The sequence below is a fragment of the Macaca fascicularis genome, chromosome 7, assembly GCF_037993035.2.
Source record: "Macaca fascicularis isolate 582-1 chromosome 7, T2T-MFA8v1.1".
Classification (NCBI taxonomy): domain Eukaryota; kingdom Metazoa; phylum Chordata; class Mammalia; order Primates; family Cercopithecidae; genus Macaca; species Macaca fascicularis.
In genome coordinates, this window is record NC_088381.1 from 100,742,797 (window position 1) to 100,756,216 (window position 13,420).

A 13,420-nucleotide genomic window follows, 5' to 3' on the forward strand; every position below is an offset into this window, starting at 1 on the left:
GATCTTTTCATAGCCCGAGAGGTAGGGAGGAGAGCGCGCTGAGATGCAAGTCAACCTGCGACGCCCAGCGCTGTGTGCTCCGCGTGGGATGAGGACCCACTTCTGTGATCAAATCTTTTCCACCAGCCCGGCCTCCGCCCCCATGACCACAATCCCGGCCCAAAGACCTTGCGTTTGGCCTCTGCACAATAAGTATCCCCGAAATGAATGCCGATAAGCTAGAAAATGATTTCTTCTCGGGAAGGAGGGAGTCAGGACCTCGGTTAGGTCTTCAACAAATTCGTGGGATCCCTCACACAGATGCTCATTACGATTCTTTTTACGTGCAACACGTGGGGGACGAAGCAGTTTCATATCTCCTGGTATTATCTGCCGTCCAAAGCATTTTCTTTGAAAGGAAAATGGAAACGCAGCTGCGCCGTGGGCCCGGCCAGCGAGAGCTGGGGCTCCCTCCCTCTGTTTCCCAGCGGCTGCCGGGCGCAGGAGGCGCCTCCGGAAACTGACTTGGGTTAGGGGAGTTCAGAGGTTGCCCCGGCAGGCGCGGGACGCCGCCAGGGCAAAGGCTCGCCTTTGTGCGGGTTGGCTGTTTCCCGAGAGCCATCAGGGTGGGAGGGGACGCCCGGGTCTGCGGCAAGGGCAGGCGTCTGGCCCCTACACCGTGTGCGGGGACGCTGGGCTGGGCGGCCTGTGTCACTCTCGGCCTTGGCAACTTCTGGCCAATCCGCCCTGCCCCTCTGTGTCCCGGCCTGCCGGCTGCGCCCTAGGCTCAAAGGGTTAAGCAGGTGCCTCTCCGGGCGAGGCGCTATTGGCCGAGGGCTGGGGCGGCGCGGCCGCGGTCACCACGCTAAGCCGATCCCAACTTGGGTTCCTGCGGAAGGCAAGGCGGCCGGCCACTCGTCCCCTGGTTGCGTCTGTGGGGCCCGGGCCTTGGCGTGCAGGAAGTGGGAAGGAGCAAGGACAAGAAGGGGCAAGCACCAGCCGCACCAGCAAAGGGGGCGAGGGTGGCGCGCGCAAGATGAGGGGAGCTGGAGCCCTTCATCCCGAAGGAGACTGCGCCCACCGCCCGCAACTCCACTCCCGGCTCGCGAGCCGGAAGAAAGAGGAGGAAGTGGGACAACGGGGGTCCTGGGCAGGGGGTGGGGGAAACGATCAACTCCTACCGCCCCCACCCACTAGCCGAGTGAAAAGGAATGCAAGTCGTCACTTAAAAAGGCTCACCCAAACCGCAGGCATGCCTCCTCACCCCTTAAAGAAACATTGATGTAATAGTGTGGAGAAGTAACTGAGAGACGCGAGGAAATAAATGCACGTGTTTTCTCTTTTTGTTTCCCTGGTGGTTGGAATTTGCAGAGTTCGTCTCAGTGGTGGCTGCTAATTTATTCGTTTCATCGGTCGAAAGGGGCGTATAGAGGTGGGTCATCGGGGCACAACCGGATCCCTCTAGCCGGACCTACAGTCCTCACCTCACAAGTTTGTCCAGGACCAATCCGCCCGCCCACCAGTAGCGGGAAGAGCCCATTCTTACAAGGAGAACAAACTCTCCATTGCACAAAAGCGGCTTCTTTTTTTCTCTCCGTCTTTGCACACCATCCCTCCTCGATAAGTATCAAGTTCTTGAGGAGCCCAACTTGCGCTTGGCAGCCCTCGCGCTGCCTGATGTGCATAAGACGGGCAGAGTGGGGTTCCGGACAGGAAGGGAGGCTCTACGCCCCCATTCCTGCACACGCGGGCTGGCTTCCAGGTTGCTGGAAGCCGCGGGAGGCGCGAGCTTGCCTGGATGGTGGTTATTTCTCTAGAGAAAGGAGGGGAGAGAGAGCGCGCCTGAGTCTTGCACTTTGGGTCGGAAGTGCGCGGCGTGTGTGTGTGTGGGTGTGTGTGTAGAGGGGGGCGGGAAAGAAACGCACCCTCCGCTGCCGGTCATTCCCTTGCACCGGCCAAGTCCTCGCCAAGCCTCCCGGTGCATCCTTCCTCCGCCACCCCCTCCCCTTCTTCCCTCAGCTGGGCTCGCGCGGCGCAGCCGGAGCAGCCAGTGAGAGCAACATCCTGGAAAGAGGGGGGAGCACCGCCGCCCCCCAAAAGGGAAAAAAGGCCCCACCCCGACACGTTTTGCTGTTTGCAAGTCCCTCGCACGCCCCCCGCACCTCCTCCTCGCGCTCGCGGCACCCCCCCACCCCAGCCCGCTGCGCGCACATCAAAGCGTCTCTCCGCGGCGCACAGTGGCCGCGGCTCACTAATGGGATTGCAGGCTGGTGCCTGGCTCCGCTGCTGCCGCCGCCGCTGCTCGCGCTGCTGCTGCTGCCGCCGCCCGAGCCCGAGCCCGAACCCCCGCCAGCCCGTGCCCAGAGCCGCCGCGCCCGGGGGCCGAAGCCGCGGCGATGATCCGAATCTTTCCGGATTTCAGCGTGCAGGTGACGGCCGCGGCGGCCGGCGGGGCGGCCGCGGGGGTGCCGGCCGGCGCGGGCATGGGGAGGGCCGGCGCCGCGGCCAACGGCACCCCGCAGAACGTCCAGGGCATCACCTCCTACCAGCAGCGGTGAGTAGTCCCGCCTGGACTGGGATAGTGCCCCCGCCCCGGGGTGCTTGGGTGGGACTCACTTTGCCTCCTGTTTTGTGTCTTACAACACACATGCACATTGCCAGGGCTCACTTTGCCTGCCCCTCGTTATCTACAGATGAGGAAGAAAAACACACTTCACTTTGGTGGATTGAAAAGCACTCCAGTGCGCTGGCGAAGTGAAATCATGCTTTGCCCTTTGCCTGGCCCCCAAATCCAGAGCCTCAGCCCCGAGTAGCGGAGGAGTTGCAGCGAAGTCTGAGACGCCGCACAAGGTGCTTTTGCAAAGTTTAGGATCCTCATCCCTTTCCAGTGGAATTTTCTCAATGCCCCAGCCGGATGCGGACCCGCGCAGACGGACAGCTAGGGGGGCAATTGATCACTGGAGGCTGATTGATCATTTGTTTCCAAACAGAATAGGAACGATTTTCACGTGTAGCTGTAGACTTGGAATTCTACATAACAGTGTTATCATGTCACCTGTTACTACAGGGAAATACAGCATGAAATCCGAGTCTCCTCGGCGCTGTTAAGTATTCATCTTAAACGCATTATAATGCAAATGCCTAAGATTCAGGAATACAGGTTAGGAAGCAAATTTTACAAAGTCAGGGTAGGTGGTGAGAAGGAAGTTTTAAAGCATTATTTGTTTGTATTTCTCTTAAAAGTATTTATAGATTTTTCTTAAAAATTATGTATTTGACATTGAAATAGTAATTTGATTCAATTAGGAAAGAAAGGGAAAGCAATTTACCACCACCAACAGCTTTAGAACCCTGAAGTTTTTCCTGAGGACAACTTTTGATGTTCCAAGATTTTACTGAAAATGTAATCCACAAAAATGCGCTGAGAAAAACTAACAATGTACTGTGAAAGGTAAACTCCCCATTTGTGGGGCTTGGTTTTATAAAAGATGGAAGAAAAAAGAGCACATGAAAGTGTGAAATTAAATATTTGTGTTTCCCAGATTGCACACGATTAAACATCTGAGAGATTTGCCAATGGCATTTAACTTAAAATATACACAATGCATAATTCAAATAACAGTTCCTATTTTTACCTTGTATTTCAAACTTCATTGATTTGAGAACCTTTGATTTGAACCAACAGTATTTAAACTGAAAAGGTTAAGATAATCTATCACTGCCATATTTTGTGCCTTCCAACCAATGGCCCAGTGACCAGAGCAGATTTTGCATAACACATTGAGTGTTTTCCAAGTTGATGCCCAGTATTCCAGATATTCTGTAGAAGCCTTCATTATATGCTCTGTGTACTGCCTGAAGTTTTTTTCTTTCTTTTTTTTTTTTTTAAGAGTTTGGAAAATAACTCAAAAAGGGGTTATTCCTTGTCAAAGAGATTTTTGATTTAAATTATTTTAGTCTTGTTTTACTTCAGTGATTACAGGAACCTTTAATACAAAAGATCTGGGTCTCTTTCAAACATAAAAGACTAGAAAAGAATGAGATTTTTCCTTTTCATGGTTCAGGTATGTTTTTTTTGGTCACTTATACAACATTTAAATGACAATAGAATCTGGCGGTCACTTTAACTAGGAAGTGCAGGCAATGGTCACAGTAGTATGGTCTGTGAAGTAGGGAGTCAAGGGTCAGAAGTGTCAGATGGCCTTTGGAAGATTTCAGGGACCTCCGGGAACTTGAGCTAACCTATACCATATAAATTGAGCATAAAGGGGTGGGGGTTTAGGAATTTTCTGCCATCAGGTTTGCTCTGAGTGTTGTTATCCCTTACCATAAAGATCACCTCGGAGACAATTTTCCCTCAAGGCAGGAGCACCAGGGGCAGTCCCCTACAGTCTGCCACCTCAACACTGAGAGCTGCATTGGTGCTTTCCACTTTCAACTCTGAATTTGGGTCCCTTATGAAGTCTCTGAATTCCACTGCAGTTCTAAAGACTAAGGCTTTTTTTTTTTTTTTTCCTAGCATCTCTAAACTTTAGCTTTTGGGGTGCATTATTCCCTCCTTCGATTTTTGTGTTATATTGACAGAAGAGAAGATGATAGCTGTGAAAAATGTAGACTTCTTTGATTTTGTTGCTAAGACATGATGACACCTGTTACTGTCTTTTAGTTAAAATAGGGGGAGGGGGGCAGAGAGTGAGCCGTGTAGGGCAAGGTCATTGGTAGGTGTTGCAGGTAGGGTCTGAGTCAGGAGTCCCCTGTCCTCTGGCACCTCAACAGGATTGTGGGGTTCTGAGGGACAGACTTAGTTTCCGCTTGGATTTGTTTCCATCTGGATTTGTTAAGTGAATGGTGACATATCATTTTACCAAAAAATTATTTTTAAGTACTTTTGAGGAGTCCGCCGCGGGAGTGACAGGAGTGGGGGTTTTTCAAGCAAAGAGTGGCCTGTTGGGAGACTACAAGCTTCTCTTATTTGTCATCTTGGGGCAGAAACCCCCTAGACTGGGTGTCCTGGAGCCAACACTTTGAACTGGCAACTTTTTCCCTTCTCTGCCAGCCCATGTATATCTTGTCCATAACACTCTCCACTCCAGTTCATTTCTCATTCTCTCCTACCTGTAGAGTGTACTCCAAAGAGAACTTAAAACACCATCATGCAGATTAAACACCTCTACCACGAAAAACATTTATGTGTTCGTTGGAAGTTTCCAACTCCCAGCCCTACTTTACTGGAGTCGTAGAGACTGAATGGAGGACCCCTTTTCAGGTCTTTATTTTTTTTCGTAAGTTTAAAGTCAAATGCAGAACCTCACACAGGACTGATGTTTTCCATCAGGCGCTTTCATTCATTCAAAGTGGAAATGCTTTGGGAGTCCTTTCTACTTGCCTGGTTGACACATGACTGACCCAAGTCTCTGCGTAAAAAGCTGTCCACACGCTTCTGATTGGTTTAGTGGAGAAAACGCACTGACCAGGGTCTACCCAGGTAACAGGATTCTAGCGCGGGCCCTGGACTGAGTAGCCAGCCTTTCTCTAGGCCTTGCTGAACTGTCAAACCGGGGTGCGGCTGGGCTAGATCCCAGAGGGCGCAGTCTGGTCCCAGGTCCCAGGACCCGAGTCGGGAGGGGCTTCCATATGTGAGTTTAAAGGCTCGGGGATTCACCTGTGAACCCTGGGGTCTGCACTCCTGTACGTCCGTGACTGATGCAGATGCTCCGGCTTTGGGAACGCTGCTGAGAGCCCCAGAGCCACAAGGTGCTTGTGCTGTTGCTGCGCCGCCCACGGGGCTCTTGGGCCAGCGCACCCCCCACCCGCATTGATTTCCGCTGCCCCCAAGGAGCTCCCGGGACTGTGTCCTGCCCCAGCTCGCTCCCGTGGCCTCCCAGTTCCTTTTGCTGTTTCTTTCTTTCTTCCTGGCTGCAATACTCCAGAGAAGGGAAGTGTTTGAAACTGCAACTGAGTGGCGTTGTTGCGCCGGCAGCCGAGCCTTCCAGTCCCCCAACGAGAGCGAGAGAGAGAGAGCGAGCGAGCGAGCGAGAGAGAGAGATTGAGAGAGAGAGAGAGAGAGACAAGGGGGGGTGTGTGTGTCTGCGTGCGAGAGAGCGCTCTGGAGCAAAGCAGCTGGAAAATGCCCAGAAATACTTTCACAGCGGTCAAGCTGGAACCCCCTGCGTGTCCTCCCCTTCCCCGATCCTCCTGGCCTAGACCCCGCGCCCCCCGCCGGGAGGGTGTGCGCCCCACCTGCCACCGGGTGGCTCCGGGTGGTAGAAAGGGGTGACGGGGGGGGGCGCGGGTGGTGGCGCGGGGGTGAGAACCTGGAGGCGGCGGGGCCCTGGGCCGGGCAGCCCGCGGGACCGCGCCGCCGCCTCCCCCCGCCGCCGCCGCCTCCCCCTCCTCCTCCTTCTCCGCCGCCGCCGGTCGCCTGTCTCCGCGCCGGGCATGCCTCGGGAGCCGGGGCGGCCCGGGCCGCGGGCGCTCTGCGGCGCATGGACGGCGGCGGCGCCCGGCGAGCAGCGGGAGGAGAAGGCGCAGGCGGCGGAGGAGGCGGCGACCCACGCCTGGGAGCACCGGGGGCGCGAGGGGACGACCGGCCGCCGGCGAGGCTCTGGCCCCACTACTTTTCCGTAGCCTCCCCGCCTCAACAGCACGGCCGCCGCCGCCGCCGCCGCCGCCACGGCCACGGCCACGGCCCCAGCCCCGGCCGCCGCCCGCCGGGCAGCCCAGAGCGCCGCGCACGGCCGCACTCTCCCGCCACCCCACGCACACGCACACCCCCGCCCGCCCACGCCCCCCACCCGGGAGGGGGGAGAAAGGCAAAAAGTAAGAGAGGAAAAAAAATAGCAGGAAGATGGCGCCCACCAAGCCCAGCTTTCAGCAGGATCCTTCCAGGCGAGAACGGTAACACTTTTCTGTTTATTGAACCTGCCGCCGGGCCGCTGCTCCCGCCGCCGCCGCCGCCGCCGCCTCCGCCGCCGAGGGCCCAGCTCCGCCGCCCGCCCGCCTCCTGGGCCGCGAGCCCGCGGGGACCTCGTCTGGGCGCAGCGCTCGCCCGGGGCCCCGCGCATTGTCCCCGCGGCGGCTGCGGCAGCGAGCGGCTCTGGCGGCGGCCGGGCTCTCTGAGCAGTCGCACCTCCTCGGCTCGGCGAATAGAGTGACTCGCTGACAAAAAAAAAAAAAAAAAAAAAAAAAAAGAAAAAAAGAAGAAAGAAACAGAAAAGGAGAAAAAGAAAAAGAGAAACAAACAGAGATGCGAAGGCGCTGCCGTGTGACGGGAGCAGCAGCGAGGGTGGGGGGCCGGGGATCCCCGGGGCCGCCGCAGGTCCCCTGGCAGCTGCTCTCGAGGAAGGGAATAAGGCTGGGGAGGGGGAGGGAAGGCGGCGAGCAGGGGGAGGAGGCGAGGAGCAGGAGGAGGAGGCCGGGGGCGGGGAGCGCGGAGCTAGCGCCAGGCCCGGAATGTGTCGCGGAGGGGCCGGCTCCGGCTCCGGCTCCGGCTCCGCGCGAGTAGCTAGGCCGGGCCGAGCCCAGAGGAGCGCGGCCGCCGCCTCCCCGCCTCCCCGCCTCCCGGGCTGCGCCCTCCGCTCGGCAACTTGTGGGTCTCCCGCTCTGCCCTCCGCTCTCATCTTTCCCTCCCCTCCATGCCCCTCCCAAAGGAAAAAGAAAAATAAAGAAGAAAACCCTCAAATCCAAATAAGCAAACAAACAGCGAGATCCAAAATGTGTCAGCAGTTGGAGCATCTATGCCCCGTTAGTTACTGTTTGGGGATCTGTGTTTTAAAAAGTTCCTGGTGAGAATTGCATATCCAGGCAAGGGGCTCAGTGGAGCATGTCTGTTTGAAGTTAGTTAAACTAGTACAGCCACAGGAAAAGGGAGTTTGTGTTCAAAATACCCGTAACTGTCCTACGTGAGTAGCATTGATAGATTTTCAGAGTAACTCAGCACCCCCTCCCCATCACCACCAACGTGGTTTTCCCTCCTGCTGTCCACCCAGCCTACTTTCTTTGGAATCCTATTTACTATTAATTGGCAGCGTTAATGACATTAATTGTATATAGCATATTGGTTTGAGCAAAGTGGATATCTCTTTCTGTCTCCGAAGAGGAAAGGCGCAGTAGGAAGCATGAAATGTTACCCATTGATTCATGAGGAAAACAAATACAGTCAGATATATGCACCCCCACCCGCAGCAGGCGCGTTGATTTTCCTCACAGGCTTAAGTGAACTTGAAGACAAGGGGTGTGCTTAGTTGGAAGATTTAATTATTATAACATAGTTTTATTTTTGATGCAACATAATATTTAACCTATAGCTTACATCAGAAGACGATAAGGAGATATTCAGGCATCCATTCATTTAAAAAACTTATATTGTACTGTTGCTTATTTCTTTCATACAATAGGGAAGGCAGAATTGTCAGGATTAAGGAATACTTTTGTTTAGTAGATACATAATTGACTAATTCTAAACGCGAGATGATTCTGTAAACATCATGTATCAGGGAGTAAATCATACAAAATCCAGTTTTTAAAGATGTTAAATGTGTATAGCATTAACTATTGCTCCCAAACTGTAGAAAATCTGATAACTCATATAGCTAAAATGAGCATTTACTTCTTAAGAAGTATCAGTGTTTCATGAAGAATTCACATATTACTTTACTCTTGTAGTAAAAAAAATTTCTCAAAGCGTTGTGCAAGGATTTTAAAAACTATTTTTTATCTAACATGAATACTTTTTGAAATCAGAAGTTTATAATTGGTTCCCCCCTCTCCCTCCCTCCCTCCCTCCCTCCCTCCCTCCCTCCCTTCCTCCCTTCCTCCCTTCCTCCCTTCCTCCCTTCCTCCCTTCCTCCCTTCCTTCCTTCCTTCCTTCCTTCCTTCCTTCCTTCCTTCCTTCCTTCCTTCCTTCCTTCCTTCCTTCCTTCCTTCCTTCCCTCCCTCCCTCCCTCCCAGTTGTGTTGTTAATAAATGTATTTACTGGGATGGCCCCAGTAATCTCTCTAGCAGAGGCCTATTTGTGTGCCATTTTGGGAATTTCTCTGAGATAAGAATCTCAGAGATAGAATTAATTTCTAGAGGAAACTTCATAGCCTGTGCATGAGTGCTTTCTTTATCACCTGTCTCCATTTGGCATTCGAAGAAGGTAAATCAAAGTGTGCGATTTGTTATTCTGCTCCACTTGAGAGCTGAACTAAATAACACTTGGTCTGAAATTCTGATTGAAGTTGTAGGAGGATATACTGTATTTAATTTAATGCCCTTTAATAGCATCTTCTTGTTCAGCTTGGATGCTGTCATTTTAAAGGTTGGATCTGAGAAGGTTTAACCTGTATGGAGAAGGAGGAGTAATAACAGCCGGGTGCGGGGCAGAAGGAGCACTGTAGAAGATAGGAAGGAAGGAGTTATAAACTAAGCCTTTCAAAAGGCAGTAACCACCAACTTGGCCCCTTATCCAAACAGTTGTTTTATGCCCCAAGGGTTCACTCTGTTATCAGGGTTTTAAATGCTCTTAACACTTTAAGTGTAAACATTACACATGTAAGTTGATTTGGTTTTGTAATGAGAAATGGGAAATCAGATGGTTTGTTCAGGAGGGGGCTGTTTTTCATACTACTTGCTTCAAGTAAGTGAATAATTCCACCTTTATTTGCACATTGTGCCTAGAACTTGTTGGTTAATAGTAGTATTTCCCTGTAGCAGTTGAACACAAATATGTTTATAAAAGATGACTTTCTGTGGATATGTTTTAAATAGTATCCTCCTATTTATTAAAAAAAATGTTTTCCAAATCATTGATTTCATAGAGGCATTTATGGACAATGTATTCTTTACTGCTTTTCAAATATATTAGTAAGCAGAAACAGAGAAAAATATATCTTTTGAATTGTCTCATTTATTTATGAAATATCTAACCTGTGTGAAATAATTCAGTACCAAAGTCATTTCCTTATAGTAATGTTTATAATGTAAATTTCAGAAAAATAAGCTCATTCTTGATAATGTCTTTGGTTACTATTTAGTGCTTCTTAAATTTCTCTGAGTTATATATACAGAAAGTGCCTCTTTAGAGCCTGAAAGAACAAGTTGAAAACCTTGTGTACATAAACTTGTTTGATTTTCTTTAAACTCCAATAGACTGCAAATTATATAGCGCTACCACAAAGTTTTTCTACTATGTGGATGTATAACCAAGAAAATTAGACAGAGAGAAGTGTCAAGCATGTGACATGCCCATGCTGATTTGCAAAGCATATCCCAGTAGCACAAGGCTTTTGGTTGAAAAAGTAAAGGTGGTGGAGACTGTTTTTTGGAGGTATTTCTATCTACAGTATAAGCTTAAATAGGGATGATAAATGATTATATGCATTGTCTAACACTTGCTTATATATATAAATAGCTCCAAAAGATTGCTTGAATGATAATCGAAAATATGAAATAGGATGGCCTTCATATCACAAGGCCAAGGGTCTACAAATGGAAAAACTGAAATAATGAAATATTTCCAAGGCAACAGACTGTCAACAAGAACTGTAATGCATGGGCATATCATGATCCACCAGAGAGGATATTAGATCGTATAGCTCCAGAGCCAGGAGTTATAATGACCTTTATTATGTAAGACCTTCCCACATTACAACATCTTTTCAGATGTCCAATTTCTGATTTATGAATTGAAAGGCATATAACTACTCCACATGCACAATATGTTAATCACTGGATTTGATTCCTTACAGTGAGCAAATGAGCAAACCTGAATTCAACATTATTTGATACTTTTTTTTTTTTTTTTTAAGTTACATGAGGTATTTTCAGCACCTAGTAGTATTATTAGTAAGGTTTTGGTTTCTGTGTCTTTATATAGTCTTAAAAATATGGCTAAAAGTGATGTGCAATTAATATCTCAGTAATGAATTGGTAAGACTTATACTGTACTTCAAATATAATCCACAAATTGGAGTAGTTTGATAATTTTAGTCATATGAATTTTGATTTTCCCCTGTAATTCTTCTACCCAATGGCTGCCCCTATACTGTAATATAGCTATTTTATGAGAATGCCAGAATACCTGTGAACCACCTTACTCCTTTTCCCTGTCCCAGATCCTGGTCTGGGATTCAGTGGTATGTTAAAATTGTGTCTGTTTGAAGTGGGACCTGCTGCTAGGATCCCCTGCTCTGTGGTGAGGTTTTCTATGGCTTCTGTGAAGCAACACTTTTGGGGAAGCATTATTTATTTTCTTAAGCTGTAGGTCTTCATATTTGGGGATTTCTTCTTTCTTTTCTCCCTCTTTCTCTCTCTGTCTCTCTCTCTCTCTTTCTGTCTCTGTCTGTCTGTCTTTTCAGAGTCTTGCTCTGTTGCCCAGGCATGCTGGAGTGCACTGGCACAATCTCAGCTCACTGCAACCTCTGCCTTCAAGTGATTCTCCTGTCTCAGCCTCCCAAATAGCTGGGATTACAGGCACATGCCAATACACCCAGCTAATTTTTGTATTTTTAGTAGAGATGGGGGTTTCACCATGTTGGCCAGGCTGGTCTCAAACTCCTGACCTCAGGTGATCTGCCTGCCTCAGACTCCTAAAGTGCTGGGATTACAGGCATGAGCCACTGTGCCTGGCCTTTATTTGGGGATATTTATGGAGAGTATATTACAAAAATTTCAAAATCCTTTGAATGCTTTCCTTTACTAACTTCCTTAAGTGCTTTACTATTAATAATGACCTTAATGTAACGTTAATCTGTTTTTGTTTTTCTAAAATTCTAGTAAACCTGTATCTTATGCAGAATGTCACTAAATTTAAAGAAAATTAACCCACATGAAAGCAGAACTAGCCCCCACCACCTCCATGCTATGTTTACACAGTCACTTTTTCTGCTTATAACATTTAATCACTCTAATTGATTTTTAAAAGTTCTGCATTGTATTGGGGCTACGGTCTAACTTCAGGTGTTTTATAGACATGTCTTTAACTGCTTAGGATGAATAAAGCTGAAACTTAGTAACTAAGTTAGTATGTTAAATTTTAGTTGATTAAATATTCTTTAAATTTTAAATGCTATCAAAATTGCACATAATGGAATATGTGAAACTTTAAATATATAAATCTATGATTAGTAAGAACTAGAATTTATGGGAAAATCCAATTGTTTGCATTCGATGATGTTAGTATTTTCCTAGTAAATAGTAGCCTTTTTTTCCTCCTCATTGGTCAGTGTAATAAACCAACTGTAACTGAATGGTATTTTTACTGCGCTGGGCCTCATTAGTGTGAATAGGATGTTTGCACTATTAAGTTTGATAGAATAGTTAGAAGAATGTGTAGTAATATTAGTAATACTACAATGCAGAAACAGGACATGGCTTAGTAAGAATAAAGTAACTGCGACTGTATCTGAAATGACTAGGGCAGTGACAACATTAAACAATAGTTGAAGTTTTCTGTATGCATTTGTAAAACATAGTGTCTTGGTGAATTAATTGAAATGCTGTGGTCTTGTATATGAAACCAGAAGAAGCAAGATAAAGATCTTATGTTATTATGGCCCACAGTTCTCCTGGCCCTAGAATGTAATGATTGACTGGTTTTTTCATTCAGCTTCATTTATTGAACCTCTACTGTGGACCATGGTGATGCGTGCCAGGTACAGTACTAAATATATACCTTGTAAGAGCAGTTGCTTTGGTTATAGGCTTGCCCTTCTATTGGATATATAGAATATTATAGAGAGCCAGAAGACACCCTTTTCTAAAAGAGTAAGAAGTAATGAATTCATAGAAATATAAGGCTTTCTTTTTTCACTTCTGTTAGCTTAATGTTCTGGGAGGATAGTTATTCAATTTGGAAACTATTGTAATTAGTGACTATAAAGTGGTTAGAGGCTCCTGGAGGAAGGAGTGAGAAAAGATACTGTATAAATTGAAGTGAAATTATAGCAAATTTTATAAAAGTTATTTTGATGAGATTTAAAAATAAAAATAGTATATGATGATGATGATTATATAATATAAACATTGGACACTGCCATGTTTCAGACACTATATTACATGCTTCACAATAATTTTCTCTTTAGTTTCCCCACTGACCTAGGAGGGAAATGCTGATATCCCCATTTATGCATGAGAAAATAGAGGTTTAGCATTCTCAAGGAAGGTGATAGAGTTAGAGACTGAATTCAGGTTTGTCTCTGAGGTGAACTTAGGCAGTACAGTCTTTGTAGAAACGTAACTGAACACCAGTGTGGAAGGGCCTGCGTTTTCAGACTTTCCAAACTCAGAGATTTCCGAGCCAATATCAGAGAGTTCCAATGGCAGAAAGACCAATTCACTGTGGGTAGTGAACGATAGCCCTGTGTTTTGGTCCTTCATCAGATGTTTGGAGAAATACAGTGTTTATGAAATTAGAGAAAGAATCAATATTGAAAGCATCGTTACCTCACCCTTTACTGTC

General features: G+C 47.9%; 1 protein-coding gene across 15 annotated transcripts in view; it reads left to right on the top strand.

Moving 5' to 3' along the window:
* Positions 1-2,213: 2,213 nt before the first annotated feature.
* The window catches only part of NPAS3 (neuronal PAS domain protein 3), an 878,459-nt gene continuing 867,252 nt past the window's right edge, over positions 2,214-13,420 (top strand). For 8 of the 15 annotated variants that reach the window (XM_015453693.4, XM_045397514.3, XM_045397513.3 and 5 more), the window contains exon 1: positions 2,214-2,533. In XM_015453693.4, the coding sequence (XP_015309179.2) occupies positions 2,376-2,533 (158 nt within the window). In that variant the 5' untranslated portion in view covers positions 2,214-2,375. Of the gene's footprint in view, positions 2,534-6,391; positions 6,877-13,420 lie in introns of those variants that run through there. The other 7 variants (XM_045397518.3, XM_045397520.3, XM_045397521.3 and 4 more) reach the window with 2 other exon arrangements.